The sequence below is a fragment of the Daldinia loculata genome (assembly GCF_022478755.1).
Source record: "Daldinia loculata strain CBS 113971 unplaced genomic scaffold F4817scaffold_70, whole genome shotgun sequence".
NCBI lineage: Eukaryota > Fungi > Ascomycota > Sordariomycetes > Xylariales > Hypoxylaceae > Daldinia > Daldinia loculata.
This window is the reverse complement of record NW_026054924.1, coordinates 42044-64737: the sequence shown is the minus strand read 5'-3', so window position 1 is coordinate 64737 and position 22694 is coordinate 42044. Positions and strand designations below refer to the sequence as shown.

At 46.7% G+C, this 22694-nt stretch overlaps 5 protein-coding genes across 5 annotated transcripts; 3 read left to right on the top strand and 2 right to left on the bottom strand.

Annotated features, from left to right (window-relative positions):
- Positions 1-365: 365 nt before the first annotated feature.
- Positions 366-3218, bottom strand: F4817DRAFT_265373 (eukaryotic translation initiation factor 3). The gene is made up of 3 exons (XM_049299354.1): positions 2583-3218; positions 920-2462; positions 366-863 (listed from the first exon to the last, which is right to left on the bottom strand). The coding sequence occupies exons 1-3, from the start codon at positions 2849-2851 to the stop codon at positions 450-452; spliced, it is 2226 nt and encodes a 741-aa protein (XP_049154967.1). The 5' UTR covers positions 2852-3218; the 3' UTR covers positions 366-449.
- A 3-nt stretch (positions 3219-3221) lies between these two features.
- On the top strand, positions 3222-5549 carry F4817DRAFT_350489 (chaperonin Cpn60/TCP-1 family). Its single transcript, XM_049304942.1, has 4 exons — positions 3222-3574; positions 3637-3791; positions 3856-5230; positions 5291-5549. Exons 1-4 carry the CDS (start codon positions 3572-3574, stop codon positions 5348-5350), a joined length of 1593 nt encoding a protein of 530 aa, XP_049154966.1. The 5' UTR covers positions 3222-3571; the 3' UTR covers positions 5351-5549.
- Positions 5550-8709: 3160 nt separating this feature from the next.
- On the top strand, positions 8710-11873 carry F4817DRAFT_319967 (uncharacterized protein; the record flags this gene model as incomplete). Its single annotated transcript, XM_049301132.1, has 3 exons — positions 8710-9520; positions 9577-10349; positions 10410-11873. The coding sequence occupies 3 exons, from the start codon at positions 8710-8712 to the stop codon at positions 11871-11873; spliced, it is 3048 nt and encodes a 1015-aa protein (XP_049154965.1).
- Positions 11874-14645: 2772 nt separating this feature from the next.
- On the top strand, positions 14646-16767 carry F4817DRAFT_265259 (fatty acid desaturase-domain-containing protein). Its single transcript, XM_049299353.1, has 2 exons — positions 14646-15836; positions 15898-16767. The coding sequence occupies exons 1-2, from the start codon at positions 14804-14806 to the stop codon at positions 16335-16337; spliced, it is 1473 nt and encodes a 490-aa protein (XP_049154964.1). The 5' UTR covers positions 14646-14803; the 3' UTR covers positions 16338-16767.
- A 119-nt stretch (positions 16768-16886) lies between these two features.
- Positions 16887-20998, bottom strand: F4817DRAFT_350438 (uncharacterized protein). Its single transcript, XM_049304941.1, has one exon. It carries the CDS (start codon positions 20629-20631, stop codon positions 17401-17403), a length of 3231 nt encoding a protein of 1076 aa, XP_049154963.1. The 5' UTR covers positions 20632-20998; the 3' UTR covers positions 16887-17400.
- Positions 20999-22694: the final 1696 nt, after the last annotated feature.

Genomic DNA, 22694 nt, shown 5'->3' with positions numbered 1-22694 from the left:
CCCATCTCTCGTGCCCATGCGTGCCGAAGAAAGCATAAAACTTGATGGATGGGTTTCAACTCATGCGCCCCCGTACGTACCAGCATCCAAGCATCCCTTCCGATATACTATGATATGCAGACTCCGCAAAAAAAGGAGGATTCCACGTGCTTCAATCATACATATCTCCTAAATCAACGTCTCGTCCCGGTCGATCACAACCCCGCGTTAGAGAACAGTCAATGCTTACAGCTCAAGTTAGATACATACAAAATAGGAAGTACCCTGCATCCTCACAAATAGCAACGGCATATGATGGTCAAAAATAAGACTCATCAAGCCCTCCTTCTAGATGTATCAGCCATCGTAGACGCTGTATTTATGCTAGCTGCAAGTTTCATTATATGCCCTTACACAGAACGCCGCTGATTGCCAGTCCTTTTTTATCACCCGCCACGGCCCAAGTCCATTTAGGGGACAATCTCCTCGCTCTCCTCAAGTACCTCTTCCACGATCTCCTCGATCACCTGCTCCTCTCCGCTCTCCGCTGACTTGGCTTCGGCTTCCACCGGGTGCTTCGGCAATCCTCGGGCAATCCTCTCCTCTTCAATCTCAGCGTCAACCGACGCACGCCATCCAAGCCATTCGTCAAGCAGGCGTCTTCTGGCTTCCACCACCGCCAAGTCAGCAGACGCTCCGCGTTCCGCATCTTCCTGCTCGAAGATCTTAGAGTATTCCCGGAGGTTCTTGCGGATCTGCTTCTGCTCGTCCTTGCTAAGCAGAGTCGGCGGCCTAGGACGCCATAACCATTGGCGAAACTTTTCAACAGGTTCTTCCCGTAGTAGCTCGCCCTTAAAATCGTAGAGGTGATATCCGTTCTCCATCTATTCCTAATCGTTAGTACTAAAGTTGACCTCGTAAAAGAATATATTAAACATACCGTATGCTTCCAAACAGATGCCCAAGTAGCGACAAAGCGTCCTGAGGGGTCCCATTGGATGTCGGTGACACCGTAGTGGTCTGCCATGTTCATGAGCTGTAGGTTAGCGGTAAGATCTTTATCACTTTCCGGCTTCTCGCCTTCAAAGTCCAAGTCGAAAAATTCAAGGTCTGAACTCTGTTGGTTGGCAACTGTGGCGACAACTACAAAGCGGCCCTTAGGAGACCAATAAATTGCATTGCTATTCTTTTTCTCAAGAGTCCGCAGATGCTTAAAGTTGCCTATGGCCGACCCCTTGGCCTTCTCGGGACAGAAGAATGCCACCGAAGTTTTAGGAGCTACGGCGGTTGGCCCAACCGGCTCCGGCGTCGTGATGATGACAAAACGGTCTCCCTTGGGCTCCCAGGCGAAGTTAATGACCGTGTCCTTGATTGTGTCGACAACTTCGACCGGCACACCCTTTTCTTTGACACGGAAGATCTCCAGAGTAGTGGCCTGCGACTTCTTAGATTTCGAATGTCGGTCAACCTTCACTGAGAGATAGGTAGCATCCGATTGCCAGTGGAGCTTAGCATCCGTAACGCTGAAAAGATTCAGCGATCGAACGATCTGCTTCGAAGGTACGCTCATCAGTCCGACCTTGGCAGGGTTGCTACCAATCTCCGGCGTCCAAAAGCAAAACAGCTGTTCATATTGCTTCACACCCTCTCTCTGGGGTGTGGCAGGGGCCCATTCAAAATCCATAACACCTTCAATCTTAATCGTCGTCTTGTCCAACAAATTCATGCGAGGCAGCTCGTACACCGAGATCGAAGAGCCTTGGGTCATTCGTGCCACGTATTTGTCGTCAGCGGACCACTTGAAAGCTGGCCAGGGGAATTTAGGTGGTGGCTTTGCCGACGCAGCATCATTGGTAGTAGGTATGTCGAGATTAGCAAACGACCGAAGGGGTTTAGAAGTTTCGACATCCCATATGACATAATTCTTGCCGTCCTCGTCTAATGATAGTTGGGGATGACCTTCATCAGGTATCGAAATAGGTCTATTCGACCATGTGACAATATATTTCTCGTTCGGAGAGAAATCGAGCATGTTGACAAAGGGATGCGCAAACCGCTTTTGCCGGGACCACGAAGCGCCACCCCACAGTTGTACACCCTGCTGGTGAACAGATACCAGGAACGTTCCCAGGGGCGACCACTGTACGAAGCTCTCCGTCCAGTGCTGCCTGTCGACAATGTTTTCAGGGGCCTCCCTCTCGTTATTCCAGAATATACCGACAACATCACCTCGGTACATGGCAAACTGATCGCGACCGCGACCGCTCGGGTCAGCTAAGAACGATCGCAAGTGCTCCTTCTCGGTGAACTCTTCGATCTTAGGAGGCACGTAATTCTCGTCCACTCGTCCCTCGCGGCCATACCGATCGATGTCAGACATCTTGTTGACCCTCAGGGTGTGCTTCTTGTCGAGGGGAACCTCGTCGAGCTGCCTCACGGCGGCGGCGGCTTCGGCGGCGGAAGCATATTCGACAAAGGCAAATCTACAAGCATGTCAATAATCGGGCTCCCATCCTCAGCAGCAGCCCAACGGCTGCTAGTTCTCGGTCTATTTCGCGAAGCGTTTTGCGAAGAGTGCGATGTGAGATAATATGGTCGCGTACCTGAGAGACTTGCCGTCCTCCATCGGCATGTAGACCTGGTCCTCTTTCGTCTTTCCAACCTGGTTCAGCTTCTTCAGTAAGAATTTTACCAGCTTGGGCTTTTGCTCTTCGGTGACCTCCGGCAGACCATCGATGACAATGAAGGTATCGTAGCCTTGCTCTAGTTGGACCTCGTACTTCTCGCGCAAGTCGGAGATGTCGATCTCATCCTCATCGTAGTCATCCTCGTCGACGTCCGCATCGCGCAGATGATCAAATGACGGCGCCATATTGGTGTCGTATATTGCGTTTTAGGTCAACGTATGTGTATACCTTCGAAGAGGTGTTGGTCGGCCCGTGTGGGGTTGCTGGGTGAGAAAAACTGCCCCGCCTTCAAAGTCAAGAAGATGACGGTAGACGAAAAGGCGAAATTCTGGATCGCGGTAGGATAGAGAAATAGGAAGCCTAGGAACTATAGTATTGATCCTTTAGCCCCTTAGTAATTGTGAAAGGCGGTATCGTGGTCGGATCCGGCACGGTACTTGAGTATCGGCTTAGATATTTTATTGGAAGGGAAAAGGGGAAAAGTTGAAATAGGTATTTTCTTGGGTTTTCGCGGCCAATATTTTTTGCAGGTGATTTTTTGAACGTTCCTAAGGTAAAAAAGCCCCAATTGTGTGTGTCCCCACTCTACCCACCAACTTCTTGTTATCCGCTTATATCTTATCGCTTTATCAACAGGCTGCGAGGCAAACCCCACCTTTAGCGCGAAGGAAGGTTGTTCTTGAGTTGAGTTTATGGTTCCGGCCGTACATTTTCTCCTTTTTCCGACCTGTCCGGCGAAAAAAGTCTAGGTGCAGCCCGCATTTACATCTGAAGCTCTTGCCAGGCCCGCCATAAGGTAGCAGACTTACAAGATACATATCTCGAGCTTTGCGGAAAAGCACACCGCAACACAGCAATAACCCCTGATAGAATCACTTATAACTATTCTCTCTACAGTGTTGAAGATGGTATGTACTGCTACTCGTATTATTTTTGGCCTTTTCCCGCTAACACGGCGTCTCTTCCCTAGTCGTCTTTTAGTCCCACCCAAATCTTTGAAGAGGGTACAACTGAGGAGAAGGGAGAGAATGCTCGTCTAGCCGCCTTCGTCGGCGCCATTGCCGTTGGTGACCTGGTAAAGAGTACCCTGGGTCCAAAGGGAATGGACAAGATATTACAATCAGCGTACGTCCAGATCAAACAGTTATTCCCCCCCTTCGACCTATTTTCCTTGACTGACCTTGCCAAGATCTACGGCCGAAATCATGGTCACCAATGATGGCGCCACGATCCTAAAATCCATAGCACTCGACAACGCAGCAGCAAAGGTCCTCGTCAACATATCAAAAGTCCAAGACGACGAAGTCGGTGATGGCACGACCTCGGTAGCCGTGTTGGCTGCCGAGCTTCTGCGTGAAGCTGAGAAGCTTGTCGACAAAAAGATTCACCCCCAGACGATCATCGAAGGCTATCGCATAGCAAGTCAGGCGGCTCTACAGGCGCTAGAGGGCTCGGCGGTAGACCACAGCAAGAATCCCGAGGCCTTCAAGAAGGACCTACTCGCTATTGCAAGAACAACCCTCAGTTCTAAGGTGCTCGCCCAAGATAGAGATCTCTTCTCCAAGCTGGCCGTTGAAGCGGTGTTGCGGCTTAAGGGTTCTTCGGACCTCAGCCATATCCAGATCATCAAAAAGGCCGGAGGCAAGCTAAGCGACTCGTACCTAGACGAAGGGTTCATCCTTGACAAAAAGATCGGCGTGAATCAGCCTAAAAGGCTAGAGAATGCGAAGATACTGGTCGCCAATACGTCTATGGACACAGACAAGGTCAAAATATTCGGCGCGCGTATGAAGGTCAGTTCAACCGGCAAGCTGGCCGAGCTCGAGAAAGCCGAAAAAGACAAGATGAAAGCGAAGGTAGACAGGATCAAGGCACACGGTATCAACTGTTTCATCAATAGACAGTTGATATACAACTGGCCAGAGCAGCTCTTTACCGACGCTGGTATTATGTCCATCGAGCACGCTGACTTCGACGGCATCGAACGCTTAGCTCTAGTTACCGGTGGTGAGATCACATCGACATTCGACCACCCGGAGCAGGTGAAACTAGGGCACTGCGACCTAATCGAAGAGATCATTATCGGAGAAGACACTCTTATAAAGTTTTCTGGTGTGGCCGCAGGTCAAGCTTGCACCATCGTCCTTCGGGGTGCTACGGAACAGTTGCTAGATGAGGCAGAGCGTTCACTACACGATGCTTTGGCCGTCCTCTCTCAAACTGTCAGGGAGCCGAGGACCACGCTGGGCGGTGGGTGCGCCGAGATGCTTATGGCTAAGGCGGTGGAAGGCGCCGCGACCCGGGTTGAGGGTAAAAAGCAAATGGCTGTATCTTCGTTCGCCATAGCTTTACGGCAGCTCCCCACGATCCTTGCCGACAACGCAGGACTAGACTCTAGTGACCTTGTCGCAAGATTACGAAAAGCCATATATGACGGTATGTCAACGTATGGCCTAGATCTAACGACGCCCGGCGGTGGAATAGCAGATATGCGAGATCTTGGAGTGATCGAGAGTTACAAGTTGAAGAAAGCAGTTGTATCATCGGCAAGTGAAGCCGCAGAGGTAAGTCACTTTCCATGCGTATTCGTCTTCGGTGTAACCTAAATGCTAATATTTTTCTAGCTACTTCTAAGAGTGGATGATATAATTCGCGCGGCGCCACGGAGAAGGGAAAGGCATTAAATGGATGGCACGCGCGTATAAGGATGTAAAAGTATCATAGGCCATGCTATAGACTATGCAAATACCCATCATAATGAGATACAGCATAGTGCTCCGGACCAATGATTTAATAATTAAAAACCAAGACTTCATTACGTATAGGAACCACGAAGTTCTAGATGTAGATGTTGTAGCTATCGTCGAAATAAGTTCCAAGAGACATACTTGTGTTGCAGGTGCGAGTTGGAGTGATTACCGTCGTATCACTCTTCTAAGGTTAGTACATATTGAACGACGCTCTCAGTAAACACCTGCCCGGCTTTAGCCAGCCCCTATTCGGCTCCTTATTCACTAGCTACTGACCAGACCATCGACTTTTATTCATTCTCGCCAACTTTAACGAATCGACGCATATTCTAACTTTCAATTTACAGCTTTACAGCCTGGAATGGATTACGATGCTGAGAAGTGGATATTATGGTAACTTTTTAAGTTATACCACCTTGGGTACCTACCTATGTCTGGTTTTCAATATCTCGCGATGCTTAAGTTACAGACCCGAATCATTCATGGCTATGCCTTAGGTCATTGCTCCACTACATCAACAGAAAGCATTCTCCTAATTCATCTAAATGACGAAGATACAATTTCGTTGACGGCCATACGGCATGATATTCCCGCAAACTGAACTCAATAGATTATCATGGTATAAAGTATCGAGTCCGTACGTTTAAAAGGTGTATACCTATTCATCATTTCACATAAGGGTATAGGCTTCTAAGTGTTCCCATCTTGGCTCAAGTATTGTACTTTTGCATGTGCGACATTGCACAATTTAAGCGAGGGCTACATACGGGTAATACATCAAGACGATTGCTTTTTCCAGTTCTCTTCAACAACCGCACGGTGTAACATTTAAGCACTTACGAGGTACTGAGGGAGTGATTATAAAAAGCATCTTATAAAGCAAGGCCTTATGCAGTTTCCCCCATGCTACGGAATACCATATAAAAAATGCTCGCCTGAGCTGTGGTCGAAAGAGACACCATACGGTTATGAATATTTCTTTTTTTTAAATTCTTCCACGTAGCCTACATAATGCCCTTGCAGCTTCAGCCATATTACGCTTAGGCGTTAAAGATATCACATATGAGCTATCATTTTAGATAAATATCATGGAGTTAGTCATTTCGCACTGTTACAACTATTCAGGCTACATGGCGAGGGAACAACCCATGCCATACGGTGTACATAGACTCTCCCACACACCCATGAAAGATCATCATCATCACTTAGGTACACAGTGGTACCGGGAGTGTGGAAGCTGGAACACAACCCCATACGTACAGTCCCACATATAACCGAATTCCAACAAAGTTCCATGATACCTTCTATACTTGAATATATCGTTGGCCACCAACTGGAATTCGAAGCCTAACATACTCAAGACTGATTTGTCTCTTTCTAGCTCCGTTAATGCATCTATGTAAAGAAACGAACGTGAGACTGGCTTTAAGGGCATTGCAAGAGGGCGCATTGATATTTGGGGCTATGTTGACAGACAAGTGTCACTTGCCTTGATAACTTGTTGGTTTACTAAAGAATCAACCGTACTCGAATCTCACCCTTCATTGGACCCTTTTAGAATAAATGAACACTCCCAGTAGTTATATTGCCATATTATCTTTAATTTACTGATTAAACTTAACTTCCATATAAAAGATTTAACACATATAAGAGATTTAACAATTAAGCGAGAATTAAAACTTATAAATAATGATGAAATAGTAAATTCCAGCAATCATTACCTTAATCCACATCGAGTTGGCATCGAGCATATCTTCAATGCATAAAACTTAAGTCTTTATATTTGAGGTACGACTTAATCTTTATATGTCGCCAATTTTAGTCTGCTCATATCTTCGTGGTTTTCTAGTTTCGATGTTACTTCATGTTACATTCGGCCCCCATATTCACCTCTGTAAACACGGGCAGCACTTTTCTTTTATTTCCAACTGCGAGCTAGCATTCGATAATTATCAAGGCCTTCGTAGTCTGCCTGTTACGGGGATATTCCCCAACCTAGTAAAGACTTACTTCGAGGGCTAATATGTTCGCTACCATATCTTATAAGTCTATCCTCCACGAGCTTGTTATTAACTACCAAGTCGGTCAAGTAAATTTAACTAGTAATTACACCGTATATTTCCGTTTTGGTGGCGAGTAACGTAAATGCAGTCTGGAAATGTGCCGTTCATGAATCTGCCCCCGTCAATCTGCGAAAGTGAGCCATGGCCAGTTTTCACTTATCGCTGCTACCCGGGAGCCCCGGTTAAGGGATAGAAATGATTGTTACGCCCAGACACTCAAGTCTATGACTTACGGACATGTATGCCCTTGCTAATAAACTTGTACATCTACAATGCATGTTGTATACATGTAATCCAAGCGTCTTTTATCGCATATTCCCAGTTTCAGCCAATCTCGTCTCCAATACTTCAGTCACTTTTCACAATAAGTGTACCGTCATCGAGCTATTCAAACCTTGCACGAAGGAAATGAAATTTGTCAGAGCTGCTACCCGGGAAACTAGGCTGACTGGATGAGCATCACAGTTTGCTTTTCATCATGATGTACACCCTCGTACCGCATCCCTGACTATTGATATCTCGACTGCAAGCGATAAAATCCGAAAAACTAGGATCAAGCATTTAGCACACCTTCAGATTTAGCAAATGGTACGCAATGGTTTTAATCAATGATAGAAATCTCATCCTTCCTGCACTGATGTTTTCCTCTGGATACCTAGATTTTTCGTTGTCGGGATTTTCCAACGGAACTTTGTAAAACGAACACGAAGGATATTCACAATATTTTGATCAATAGCCTAAAGTTAAGCTACCTATTCATTCGTATATAACAGCCATCTTGGGCCAGGAATACGCAAATTAAATACCAGGGCTTTGTATATTTTACTATCCTTAAAGTACTTCAGCAGTCGATTCCGTGCGTACAAGTTATTAGAAAAGGCTGCCGGGCCCTTAGATCCTATGAGAGCGTATGAATAGCTGTCTACGACAACTGGTAGGACCCTCCTCGTCAACTTATAATCTAAAGTGTAACTTGCTGACATGCTAGTGTAGCGTGTAGACAAATCTCTCGGGGCTACATAACCATTTTCGAACTTCAAGATAGCACCTCCTCACAGCCCTCCTCAAGCCCCCATTACACGCCGAACAATGGCTGGGTCCGAGGTATCTGGTAGCTCCAAGCAACTCTTACTGATTGAGAAGACAAAACTCCTCAAGATCAGCCATAAACATAGGTCAAGGCTTCTTCATTGCCCAACTACGGGGAAGGACCCTGAGAAAGAATTCTGGATGTCAATAATGGAAGAGTTTTCTACCACCGTCCGTGCGGGCGTATTCAATAAATACGCTCAAGTGAAGAAAGCCATCAATACGATCTGCAAGAATCGACGCAAACAAACAAAAGGCACCACGCCACCGCAGAGACGGTCTCGGATGGTTCACGGTGACAAGTGGATCGACAGATGGGTGCGGGTTTGGAGGTGTCGTGATCTGATAACCAGAACCGCCAAGGCTGATCAAGTAATACGCGAAGCGATGGGAGAGAAGAAGCTTAAGAAGATGTTTCGCGATAGAATAGCCGGTACCGAACTACCCCAAGAGATTGGTGAGCTGACCTTGTCGGCTCCGATTTGGAAAGGCATTCAGAAGGAGATTCGCGATATAGAACGATCTTCGAGAGGCCCTCACCTTTCTTTATATTCTAGCGAGGACGAGTCGGATTTCGTAGACGATGACGGGGAAGAGAATGATGCAGTTGTCGGTTTAGAGGCTAAAGAAACACTACTACAGTCGATTGAGGTGGATGTCCAAAGTGTTGTACCTTCGACGTCAGAAGATCTGCCATCAGCACAACCTAATCAGAGAGTTTCAGGGGGAGTCAACTCTCCAGATCTTTCTCCAGTTACACAGGAAAGGCTTGAGGAGCTGGAAAAAGGATTCATCAACGTACTTAAAGCGAATAGGACTACGACAGGCGAGAAGATGTCCGTCCTCGGATTAGCTCAGCGAAGTTCTAACCAGCAGGGGACATCTTCATCAGGAGCATCCCCGCACCTACAAGAGGCTCTTGTTCGTAGACCTCCGAAGCTACCATTAAAGAGTAAGTAAAGAGACCTTCAATTGTATATGCAACATAACATTTTAATAAAGCCCAAGACAAGGAAAACGATTATTCAACCACTACTCTTGCTGTCAAGACACCGAGATCCGAGCAAAGACGAAGTAGTAACGATGATACTTGCAATAGTATTAATCCAAGTTCTGCCCCGTCACGACATCTTAAACCCAGTACTTATTCTGCAGGCGAGAGCGTTCTGGTCGGTTGGCACGCTCGTCAGATACCTCTAACAGGTATGAACGTCACAGCCGAGCAAGACTTCCGACAGACAGTATTTGCGACAATAAGCGCTGCTGGCATAATCAACTTCCGGCTGCGCAGCCAAAATATACAAGGGCGAACAGTGCCATCAAATTTCCGCCTCGGGAAGACTGTTTCCGTCTCTCGTAAAGATGTTATATACCACCCTGCGTTTGATGGTATGTCCTACGAAGAAGTACGGCTGGAGGTAGCTCGTCAGAGCCTTCTTAGTGTTGATCAGCGCACCGTCAACCGCGAGGTACCGACGCCAATAACTGAAAGCACAGGTGCTACTGGCCCTAGGCCGAGTTCTGGGTTGGCAAGCTTGAGAAATAAGTTACTTGGAGACATGAATGCAACCCTTGGTGCCGGTCGGGATAGAGCAAAGGCTAGTATGGAGACAATAGAACCAAACGATGTGGCAGTTTCAACGTTGCAAGACAGTAGCAAAGACACTATGGCTAGCCAGCACGAAGTAAGAGAAGAAAGACCAGAAACGTCTGCGCATATCCTCGCGAGGGAAGATGAGCGAAGTCTTATGCCGCTCATGGCCAATAAAGAGAAATCTTCTGTAAGGCACTCTCAAGAGAATGCAATAGGCTAGCTTGACCAGCTAACACTCAAGTTTTAGGGGTCGACCTCAAAGAAGACCGGCACGCCGAAAGCATTAAGAAAGTTCCTCGCAGATGAGGCCAAGAAGTGGCAGAAGCCTTTGGCACCAGTGAAAATCCCACACACCAGTACACCACCGAGAAAACCTAGTCCCAAATCGAAGAAACCTTCTAGGTGCAACAGGATCACACCATGGAGATTTTACGGCACGAAGCCCCCTGAGCGTGTTCCTGCCGCGGAAGAACATGAACCAAACCAGAAGCAGAGTTCCGAATATCGGCTACCAATATTCTCTCAAAGTTCAACCGGCCTCTTTGGGCGACCCCAGGACAAGCCCAGAGATCGACGGACCGCCGGGTCTTGCTACGGCGGTGGTGTGGCATCGTGTGACACAATGTCGTCCAAGTTTAGCTCTCCGACAGTTGCTCGTCAACATAGGTACGATAGTTCTGACGACGAGAGCTTCCCTGACGTAGAAGAACTATATAGAAGGAGGCTTGCGAACAAAACTGAGCCTTCTAGCGACGCATCTACTTCTGAAGAGCTCCATATACTTCAAACTCCTGTTGACGTTGGAGTCACGCATAAAGATGATGCTTCGCAAGTATATCTAGACCCTCAAATTTCCGATCATGCTCAAGCACAAACAGAGATACATGCATGCCACTCGGAGGATCTTACTGGACCGAAAGGGGTTTCAAATGAAGATACTCAAAAGATACAGGCCAAGGGGGTTACTAATGTGCTATCCAGCTCGAAATCAAAGAAGCGTTCGAGACATAGGTCCAAGTCCAAGTCTAAGTCTAGATCTGATATCTCAGAAGTCGATTTCATTGGGGGTATCGCTTTGCCAGAATCCCGAGAGGCTACTTCACCTTGCGACACTCGCTCGGTGAAGAGACGGAAGGGACCAGGACACGCACCCAAGACGCATAATATGGCAGACCAGAGTAAATTGGGACTCGGTTTGCACTTTAGTACAGCTTCCACTCCTCGAGAAAACGCTGCAAATGACATAGCGCTTGGATCTTCAAATGACAACCCCGTGGGGAAAAGCAAGGGCGAGACGAATCCACCTCATACACAAGATGATCACCATACCTCAGCTCCTAAGCTACTGAACGAGGATAGCCATACACCTACACCACCTACCCCCTTCGCACCTCCCGCCATACCCAGGGAGGCAAAGCGTAGGCAAAGGGGAAGAAAGAGGCCTGGTCTGGAAAAGAGACGGAGAAAGCGCAGGTACGAACCGAGACAACAACCAGATTGTCCCCGGGGAAAGCATATGGGTAATAGACAGGGGCCTCGCGAGTTCGACCGTTACAACCAATCCAGACGTGACGTCAAGAGGGCAACAAGAGAGAAGACAACGGACACGGTGGATTTTGGTAAGTTTGACGACGACGATAAGTTGGATACTCTATGGCGCAAGTTGTCACGAATGGAGGAGGTTGTCAAGAAAATAGAGAAAAAAGACTGACTTACCTACTAGTGGTTTGGTTAGTGTCATTCGCTATTGGATTCAGGGGTAATTGGTGAACGGGTGCCCTAGTAAGTTCACACTATATGAATTGTAATAGGCTAAGTAGGTAGGTAGGTAGGTAAAAATGTATGTACATTAGAAGGTAGTTTGCGATCAGGTAACTAGGTATAATACATAGATATATCCTATACACAAGAATTTAGATGCTATATTACATTTTGAAGTGCTATCATATTGGCCCATGTTGCAAGTAGCCGCGTGAGGATAATGAAAGCATGGAACTTGCATCATTATAGTTTCGATGAGGCCGGGTGACATGAGGCAATCCCGAATACGACCGGATTGTCTCACATGTGAGTTGAAAAGAAATAATAACCTCTATGTTGGGGTATCAACCGAACACAGTCAAGTTACACATGTAGTTTGAATTGTGACGTAACGCTGAGTTCACTCCCGAATCAACGGCCATTGAAGACGGTAAGTAAGGGCAAGTGTATGATATACACGATTTAAAGGTAACATGAGTTACGTATATCTTATGGAAGATTCGACGCTCATATTGACGCTCATATTTTTTTTTATTTTTTTTATTTCTCATATTCTTTCTTAGGTATTAGAGAATAGCCTACCTATCTAAATGCGGTGCGTTGGTATATTTGGTTCTCACAACGAGAATATGTACAATTCAGAGATTAGCGACAACGGATTGCCGCCGCACGTGGAGAAGCCGATGATTGGCAAGACTTCTCAGGGCTGTAGGCAGGGGTACAAGGGATGGGTTAAGGTTGCAAGGATCTGTATTTCTCAACAATTGATCAATTTGGTAGGATAAGATCCCAGGCGATCCCCAACAGAAAAAAAAAAGTGACAAGATCCCGAGGAAGCGGAGAAACCACCATTCTGGAGTTAGAACCTCGATCGGGAATCCACACCCCCTGAATGAACCATGCATTCCACGATTCGGGAACAAGGGAAAATCAAGGGGGACATGTGAAGAGTCAGATGTAAACGTATTATGCAATAATAGAGATAAAGCAAGACTGTTCTTTAAGCTAGGTAATCCGTAGGTACCTTTTGTAATATAGAAGGCCGTTGAAATACATTCTAATAACTTGCCATACATTACGCATAGTTAACTAGCAACAAGTTCTGATATCTTACCGCTACCGCCACCTTTATCTAGATGTGAATAGTGTATCTCTGCCCCTTCCACGAGATAAGCGTCGATCGACAAGCGGATCTTGCGTTACTTACATAGTCCCGGGAAATATGTAGGTGCGGCTATGTATCCTCATCATTGAATTGCTCTTATCCGACCAAGACACCTTGGGTACGGAACAGAAGTTTAAGCAAGAGCTGGACTCAACAAGCCTCTCGCCACTTGTCACCAGCCTATTTGCTCCTTTTCCCCCAAGATTCCGAACTCAGCGGTATGTTACAGAGCATGTACGTAATGTATAGAGGTATGTATTCGCATAGCGCGCTGCTTTTTCTTGTCTTGTCTTACAGAACCGAGGACGGGGTTGGTCGAACGATGGCCTAGGTCATGTATTGTATGATGACATACGATAATGGTAATAACGGTGATGATAGTGATGACGATAATAATGTTTGTTTTACTGAGTTTGGATATGCCCGTGACCGGGCTGTATGTATGTACGGAATAGAAATATATCAAATCGGTTTGGCCTATGTAATTTTGGTGGAAGTACTACCATGTAATGTATGAATTAGCTGAACACCTCAATGTAATCCGTATGTACATGATGTAGTGTAAGTGGTCTATGTAGACGTCTTTCTTGGATAGGTTGATAGTAGGAATCCAGCCAGCCATCAATTCCACACAAGGCTACATAATGTAAGAAATGCAATACGCCATTCGTATGGTGCCGGGTCTAGCCCTGCTGCTAATGGCAACGAACCGGGAGTCTACTTGGAAATATTTGGATGAACAAACTATGAAAGGCGGTGAGAAGTAAGAGAATCATAGCCGTTCACCAACAAATCCGCAAATCCGCAAATACGATTTTATCAGATGCTACTACATATGTATACGATACATACATGTATATTATATTGCTGTAAAATGAGTTCTAACGTTTCTGCATGTGGCGGCGTAGCATTGAAAATACCCAAATAAGCAAGGATATATGGAAAGTAAGGTACCTAGCGTTAGACCCTGAAAGATGCATGTGGGCCGGGTAACAGAATCTTGGGCAACAAATCGATTAAGCAGGGAAGTGTTGTATACCCAAGTAGGTAATAGTACTGTGGTGTATACAGGAAATAAAGAAAACGATATGCGCAAGTAGATGCGTACCAAATGATGGAAGATAAAATACCTTAGGGAATTTATCGGAAGACTTACGATACATGTGTAATACAAAGTTTAAGCTAGGAAGTTACGTGTACGTACATACATGTACATAATGGATATGGTATTGTGGGAACGTTCGCATTGAAGGTAACGACTTAAGCGATTCGACTTTTTCTTTTTTTTTTTTTTTTTTTTTTTTTTGTCTTCCTCTTGTCCTTTATTGCCAAACCCTTCTTCCCCATAGGTTAAGTTGTACATAATACCCTCGCTCCATAACGCAGGGTTGGTCTCCATCTAGAAGACTGGAGGCGAATTCCGACCTTGCCAATATAAACCAAAACTGTCACTTTGTCTTCCTTATTTATCAATTCGTCCTTTTAATCGACATTTTCCCACTTAGAGATTATCCCCGGTGCTGTGCTGCCGTGGGTTCTCGGTTCTCGTCGTTGATCCTAAACAAACGGACAACTTAGATTTGACCACAAACTCGAGAGTAGTGCGGTTGCTAGGAGCGACCTGACAATCGTTGACGAGTTGTCCCCCCCCTCCTCTCTTCTCTACTTCAACACTCGGAAGCAGATATCCAAGCAGATATCCATCACAGTTCACTATGGCTTCTGCAGTTGCTACCGGCGTTCCGCGCCAGAACCCCGCCCTTCGGCGAACCATGACATCCACCACCACGGACACCGATGTCTCGTCGCCTTCTACTGCTATCGGGTCCCCAAACGACTCTCCTCAGCCCTCCGCGTCTTCTACCTCTCTCTCCTCCATGTCATCTCTCGAACCCAACAGCGCTCTTCACGGCAAGCTGATTGACACGTACGGCAACGATTTCGAGATCCCCGACTACACCATTAAGGATATCCACGATGCTATCCCCAAGCATTGCTTTGAGCGATCTGCCGTCAAGAGCTTCTATTACGTCTTCCGAGATATCGCCCAGTTGGCCATCACTTTCTACCTCTTTCACACCTATGTGACCCCAGAGAATGTACCGAATACCCCTGCTCGTTTTGCCTTGTGGGGTTTGTACACCTTCCTCCAGGGTCTTTCTGGAACCGGTATCTGGGTATTGGCACACGAGTGCGGCCACCAGTCTTTCAGCCCCTCCAAAGTTCTGAACGACTCTGTTGGCTGGGTACTACACTCTTCTCTATTGGTCCCGTATTTCAGCTGGAAGATCTCGCACGGCAAGCATCACAAGGCGACTGGCCACATCGAGCGCGATATGGTCTTCGTTCCCAAGACTCGCGAAGAGAAGGCCAGCCGCTTGGGCAAGCTCGTTCACGAACTCGCAGAGCTCGGCGAGGAGACGCCTATCGTGACCCTTCTCAGCCTTGCTGGCCAACAGCTTATCGGTTGGCCCAACTACCTCCTTACCAACGTCACGGGGCACAACTTCCACGAGCGCCAGAGAGAGGGACGTGGCAAGGGCAAGAGCAACGGCTTCTTCGGTGGTGTCAATCACTTCAACCCATCCAGCCCCCTTTTCGAGGCCAAGGATGCGAAATTGATCGTTCTAAGCGACCTGGGCTTGGCTATCACCACCTCAGTCTTGGTCCTACTCGGCAATAAGTTTGGCTGGGGAAATCTATTCGTGTGGTATTTCCTACCGTACTTTTGGGTCAACCACTGGTTGGGTAAGTCCACTTTGCTTGTGCGCGACCGCTTCTGTTGGGCAGATTACTAACCGTGAAATAGTTGCCATCACTTTCCTCCAGCATACCGATCCGTCTCTGCCTCACTACAAGCCTGAGTCATGGAACTATGTCCGTGGCGCCGCTGCGACAATCGACCGCGAGTTCGGATTCATCGGTCGCACGTTGATGCACGGCATCATCGAAACACACGTCCTTCATCACTACGTTTCCACTATCCCATTTTACAATGCCGACGAGGCTAGTGAATCTATCCAGAAGGTAATGGGTCGCCACTACCGGTCGGATACTAGGGGTGGTTCGCTTGGCTTTATCAAGGCCATGTGGCGCAGTGCCAGGATGTGCCAGTGGGTTGAGCCTAGCGAGGGCGCTAAGGGTGAAGGAAAAGGTGTCCTATTCTTCAGGAACTCGAATGGCTTGGGCACAAAGCCGATGAAGATAAGTCCCCCTCAGAAAGGGATGAAGATTGGCACAGACGAGTAAGGGAACCCAGTTTGACCATCTTAAAAACCGACACGGCTACAGCGGGGTTCTGCCAACTGCGACCCTTGTACAGCAGTGTAACGAGGGTTGGATAATGTCGAGCCAGGAGGGTATACATCAAACGGCGGAGCGTTTGGCTTCGAGGGCTGAATGTTAGATTATGGCATTCATCGCAGCCAGCAAAGGCGCGAATTAAGATCGAGCTCCCTATTCTTTCCTGCACTTTGAAGAAGCAGAAGAAAAAAGGTTACGTAAAAACGGGGGTCATTAAAACGAAGGATGCGAAATGAAATAGATATAGACTAGAAAGCTAGCCCTCATGATAAATGTAATATCTTGAACAACAGTAAAGTAAGGCCGCTTTGGGAACTATTCAGTAGTAAATGTAGACTGCGGGGTATAGGTATTTAGGAGACAGCTTGACATAACGAGTTGATTCCGGACGATCCGTGATCCGAATACGTATTGATACGTATTGATGCCAACCGGGCGTAGTAATACAACCTAACCCCCAAAAGGTCTGCGAATCATCAGCCACGGAAACACTCCCCGCATTCCACCGTACCGGCGTTACAGATCTACGATAAGACAATATTAACCTAGTGAGGTATGTTTGTATATGCTTCCCGCCCGAACGGGACTTACGTATTATATACAAGGCATGACATTTGTTGGCTAGACCATATTACCTACCTATATAGGTAGATTGGGTACCTAGGTGGCCAGCCATATTCTTTCGTCGCCCTCTTACTATTATCCTACTTTCTTCTACCGACACGTAACCAACCCATTCAATATCCACGCCTGCACTCTCCAATAGCGAGTGCCCTAAGAGACCGAATTCGTCTAAAACGAAAGTGTCGAACTTGCATGGTTTATTAGTTCTTCATTCCGTGAACATCAACTAGGTATGTATAAAATCTTAGTTGCTAGTCTCAACAATCCCTTGCTATATAAGTTGGTCGACATCGTCAAATCAGGTCTCGAAGAGGTAGTCGAACCGTAATCATTGTCCGATTAGCTACGTTGGCGTTCGCATATCCGTATCCTGGCTGCCATTTTCCTACATTTGCTTCTCTTTCTGTTTTCGCATTCGGCGGCGACGTCTCTGGCTAGGTCTAGTTTCTTTTTTAGAGCTTGGACAGTTGTCTGCCTTCTGCCTCTTGCTGGCGGGTGGTTCGCCGGCCGGGGAGAAACTTGTAGGGGAAGCTTTCCTCTTTTCCTTTCTCTCGGCCCTAGACGAAGAATGTTGGCCAGCTTGGCTATTATCCGCTGCTATAGCTTTAAAGAGGCGTCTTCGCGGTTCTCGTGGACTTCGTGGACTTTTTAGGTCCACAGATGGCTTCTTCGAAGATGATTTAACTAGTGACTTGGATGGCGGTTTCGTCATGTCCGTTGTTGCGTCTCTGGGCTCAACCACCTCCGTGATGTTGTGTAGCCATGTAGGCGACTGGCGCAGTACGTAATTGAGCGTCTCTTCCCCTGACCCGTCTGATTCTAGACTCAAGTTTGGAGTGGCTTCGTTGATTTCCTTGAAAGACGTGGGCGGCAGCGGAGTAGATTTATCGTCATCAATTCGAGAAACTACATCGTATTCTGCGCGCTCCTCTACCGGCATAAATGGTAGCACAACTTCTATGTTAGTCTTGGTCGAGGTATTGGGTGGGATGAACCATTCAGGTTTGGCTTTTGTGTTGATTGGCTTGGCACTGGGATGCTCTAACCCGACAGACATGCTCTGACCCCTTCCTGGCGCCGGTGGTAGTGATGACGTCTCACAGGACAGTCGAGCCGGAATACCAGAACTCGGTTCGCTACTGCTAATTATGCTTGAACGGTCATCGTCGGAATTGCATTGCTCATTAACATGCCGAGCCGAGGATGAAGCTTTGGTTTGTCGATTCATTGGGCTCGAAAGCGAAGTACAGTCGGCTATTAACTGTCGCGTAATTAGGGTAGAAGTTGTTTCGGATGCTGCAGATGGTGGTGATGTACTGTCGTCAGGTTTCGTCGTTGGTACGCGGCGGGCAGGAAGTTTCCCTCCGGTTCTACTACTTATTGGGCCATGGGAATCAGTGTCTTGGGAATTGATACGTCCGCTAGGGTTTCCGGTAAGCACATACTGCTCTGTTCTCTCTGCACGTTCTGCTCGTTCTATTGCCTGAGCCTCGCTCAGCGTCTTCCGGTTTAATAGTGCTACTTGATCTGGATCTGCCAACGGGGCTATAGATTGTCGTTCCTCTTCTCGCGAGTCAGTGGTTGAGCGTTCTGGGCTGCCTGTCACCCTCGTGTCCTGGTTCATGCCTGAAGCGAGCTGTGTGGAACTGCCTTCGTCTTCGCGTGGCTTCTTTTTATCCGGGAAGTAATCCCTTTCCCATTGTTCATGATCTTCTGAGTCTGAATCGTAGGTGCGTAGATGATATCTGAGCACAGCCGTTTTCTCTGCTTCGGCAATTGTCGCGTCGTCTGGTGGTTCGTAGCCAGGCATATAAGTCCCCTTTCCAGGACCATCAGATATCCACCCCTTGAATGGACCTATACCGAGCCAGAGTCTGTCAGCAACATTAAAATCGATCATAAACCCGGTTTCATATCTTTCTATCCACGCCTGTGGATCCCACCACGACTTTCTCTCGAATTCAGTTGGCTTGTCGTTCTTTTTATTACCCTTGCCCTCTCGAGATTCATTTGAATCAGAATCGGTTGTATCAGTGATGATGCGTACGCGCTTCGAATGACATCTACCAAGCTTGGATATCGTAGGCGACGTAGTGGTCGATTTCCGCTCTTGGGTCCCGGGGGCTGGCTTGTTGATCGGGGTAAATGATGTTGTCGGCTTGGGATAGGATCTACTACGCAGTTTCCGACCGGGACTTAACGACGATGACATATTATCGATACCTTTCGATGAATTCGTGACCCGAGCTCGTCTAGGGAGAGATAGCTCATCATCTGAGTCTTCGCCCGATTGCTCTTCATTATTCGAGACTAGTTGATACTCATCGTCCGAGTAGTTGGGTTCTTCGGATAATGACTCGGATATAATGTCGTCTTTCTCTACAAATACAATTAGCGAAGTTGTGCTGATTATTATTATTATTATAGGTAATAGCGAACCTTTCTTCTCGAACCTGACTTTTGTAGTCTTCTTCACGTCTTTGATAGCTGTCGTGGATGTGCCGGAATCCCCTAAATTTGCACGGTGATTGATTACGTCCTTAGATCCCTTAGATTTACTTTGGCCTTGGTCTCGCTCGGAGCCTTGAAGCTCATTAGAGGTCTTATATTGTGTAAGAGTATTCCGAACTGATTTCATTTCGATATTGTTAAGGGAAGACCGTCTCTGGACCCTGTGTTTACCCCGTGAGGTTCGTTGTCTCGATGAGGTGGTCCTTTGCTGAGCTGCAGCGTCGGCCGATTCGTCGTTTCCTACTAGGCCATTGGAATTGTTATTGGTGTTCTGAAACTTATAGGGAGATGCCCCCTGATCGATTTTCTGCGGCTGTTTTATTTCAGTGTGTTGCTGGGGAATTGGATGCTCTTCATTAGCAGGAGTACTTTCATCAAGCGGGGGTAGCGAATTGCTATTTGGACTGGTAGGGGATTTGTTGTGGTGTTCCTTGATCTCAGTGGAGAATGAACACTGCTTATGTCTATCAACAGAGGCATGAGCTCCTTGAAGCGCAATACTATCTCGGTTTGTTTTCTTGTTGGGTAGTGCTGAATCGATCGGTAGAGAGATTGTACCTTGAGCTTTCTTGTCGATGATACTTAGGTGACTGTTAACAGGATGCCGAGAACGTTGTTCAATGGTTTTGGAGGGCGAGTGTACAGATGTTGATACCTTGCCACCTAATTGCTCTGCATCTGATTCAGACGATGAACTGGTTATCGTTATAATCTCAGCACCGGCAGGGATTTTGGCTGGGCTGCGTTGACAGGAAACAGGGTGAGGTTGTGAGGACTTTTCGAGAGGCGGGATCATTCTTCCCTGGGAACGACCGACTGAACCCTCTGCCGAGTTCGCGAGGACGTGTGCTGGCGTCGATGATCCAACACCTGACCTGCGCTTAGATTCGGAATAGCATTTTCGTGTGATATGGGAACTCGTATCCTCGTTGCTTGACGAGTCAAGTAGGATGATTTGCTTATTTAGGGGGACTGTGGCTGGAGTGTGTGGGCGAGAGCGCTGAGGACCTCTAGAGATACGGGTACCCTGGGAAGAGCCCATGAATATAGACGGTTTAACAGCAGGGCGTGCCGGTGTTGATGGTTGCGTGCGCTTGGGATTCATCGAAGCAGCTATGTTGGTTGTTCTTACATCTGCTGAAGACGAAATTCGGTTATATGGAGGAGCAGGCGTAAAATTACTTCTCTGGCGATCATTGGCTTCATTATCAGAGACCACTTCGTACGGATCTCGTCGGCTGTCGCGAGGCGTTTGCTTATGATCGCCTACCGGGTCACCTAAATTCGCAGCCTTGATTTTTGCTCCATTGCTAGGCAGTTTAGACGCATTAGAATTGCCAGATGAACTGAGTGGTCTTGGAGCTACTGTTAACGCGCGGCCCTTCGTTTCCTGGGAAGCGGTAGGTTTTGAAGACCTGGACAAGTTTTTGATAGCTGGGCTTAGTCTATATCGAGACCTGCTTAAATCTTTTACAGCTGGTCCAAGTTTGGAATTAAGCAGATGCGGCTGCTTGCCCTTGTGTTCGATTGTAGGAGTACTCGGTTGAGCCAGAGCAGGTGAAGCTGGAGTAGCCTGCTTGAATCTAGAGAGGTTTGGTGACCCTGCCTTGGAATTTGAAGACATGATGACGAAAGGTGGTGTTGGTCGGAAGAAGTGTTGTGGTGAGGAACTAGTGGTTTGAGGTGAGGTAAATATGAGCCGGTATAAGAAAGGATGATATTGTGCAAGAGGTTGAAAAGACGTGTGTGGAGAGATGTGAAAGTGGTCCAAGGCCGAGAGAACAAGGCAACATTGACCATGCGGTGCCAATGTTGGTGATCTTGAAGCCAAGTATGCGGGCACATTGACTTTTACACAAGTGAGCAGACAAGCCCTCTAAAGTTACTTACGCCAATACAGGCAAGTATCAAGATAGCGATAATGTGAGAGTGACGGAATGTCAGAATGTCAGAATGTTAGAGGAAAGTGGTGATGGCTGTTGGTAGATTTGAGATCAGCAGGGCAGGTATAAGTAAGGTAGGTGAGTATACCTGAAGCAAGATTCACCTCCGCCTTCACTTTAACGATGCCGTTACTGCAGTGCTATTTGGCCCTTGGTTTTCACACATAGCACATATACCAAGGGGAGAGAACAACCTCTATCACACTAGGTATGCGAAAACCGGGTGTATTGTATGTACATAATGTACTTAAGTAATGAACAAGTGATGGAAATTAAATCACGAAACTCCAAACCGACATTTCGCTCTAGGTAGCCAGCCAACTTGCTCTTCGCAAACCACACAATCCACAGGCGCATCAAGTCGTACTTGACTTTTAAGAAAGTAGCAAGAATCAGAAGGAGGAGTATTAAGATTAGTTAGTTAACTAGAAGAGAGCTTAACTATCTAGTTTCATACCGGAGTAAAATATATAGCGTATGAGAATAGTACTTGAATAATGTGCAAAGCATTAATACATATGACGGGTTTGCATGTGTGCACAGTGTGCAAGAAAAAAAAAGGCTTGAAGCAAGGATTTCACTTGTTGTAAGAGGCTTTTGAAGAATGACAAGTCATATCAAGCTACCATGTACTAAAGTCGTTGAGGCTTGTTGTACAGTAAATATTATCGTGATGTACGTTGTCTAAGCCAACCTAACTTTTGCTTTGTAAAGAAGAAAAAGAGCGCGTGTATCTAAAAACGAGACGCGAGGGGGTAGACCACATACATGTACCTAATGCATGTATATTTCACATTTACATGTTGTCCCCAAAGACATCAAGCACCAACTTAGGTGCAGCGTGCATACCTAGGTAGTACGTACATCATAACATGTATGTACCTAAAAGTATATATTGATTTTTCTATTATTAAACACGATCCATCCGGCTGGGTCGTGACATCCACCTTCATACATTGTGCCTAAATATATATCAAGGTGGATTGGAAGGTATTAAAGAATTAATGCTTCAAGATTATTGAAAAACTTAAACCCCATTAAAAATACGCTTGTCAAGCCATGGCACATAACAATTCATGGCTCAAGATGTATACAAGCACGTTTAAGTTGCCCAGATCAGCTTGGTCAAGTATTTAAGCCATTCTTAGCTAGCCCTTTAATTCATGCATCTCGTAGTAAAATAGAAGACTCGGTAGATGGCATTAGGTATATTATCTAGCTAAGG

What these genes read in the sequence shown, in the direction of transcription:
- F4817DRAFT_350438 (XM_049304941.1), bottom strand. Translation starts at nt 20,631, where the DNA reads ATGAATCCCAAGCGCACGCAACCATCAACACCGGCACGCCCTGCTGTT.
- F4817DRAFT_350489 (XM_049304942.1), top strand. An exon ending in GACAAGATATTACAATCAGC is followed by an intron (nt 3,792 to 3,855) that starts GTACGTCCAGAT and finishes GACCTTGCCAAG; the next exon opens with ATCTACGGCCGAAATCATGG. An exon ending in CGGCAAGTGAAGCCGCAGAG is followed by an intron (nt 5,231 to 5,290) that starts GTAAGTCACTTT and finishes ATATTTTTCTAG; the next exon opens with CTACTTCTAAGAGTGGATGA.
- F4817DRAFT_265259 (XM_049299353.1), top strand. Translation starts at nt 14,804, where the DNA reads ATGGCTTCTGCAGTTGCTACCGGCGTTCCGCGCCAGAACCCCGCCCTT. An exon ending in TTGGGTCAACCACTGGTTGG is followed by an intron (nt 15,837 to 15,897) that starts GTAAGTCCACTT and finishes ACCGTGAAATAG; the next exon opens with TTGCCATCACTTTCCTCCAG.
- F4817DRAFT_265373 (XM_049299354.1), bottom strand. Translation starts at nt 2,851, where the DNA reads ATGGCGCCGTCATTTGATCATCTGCGCGATGCGGACGTCGACGAGGAT. An exon ending in GAGGACGGCAAGTCTCTCAG is followed by an intron (nt 2,463 to 2,582) that starts GTACGCGACCAT and finishes ACATGCTTGTAG; the next exon opens with ATTTGCCTTTGTCGAATATG. An exon ending in CATCTGTTTGGAAGCATACG is followed by an intron (nt 864 to 919) that starts GTATGTTTAATA and finishes GATTAGGAATAG; the next exon opens with ATGGAGAACGGATATCACCT.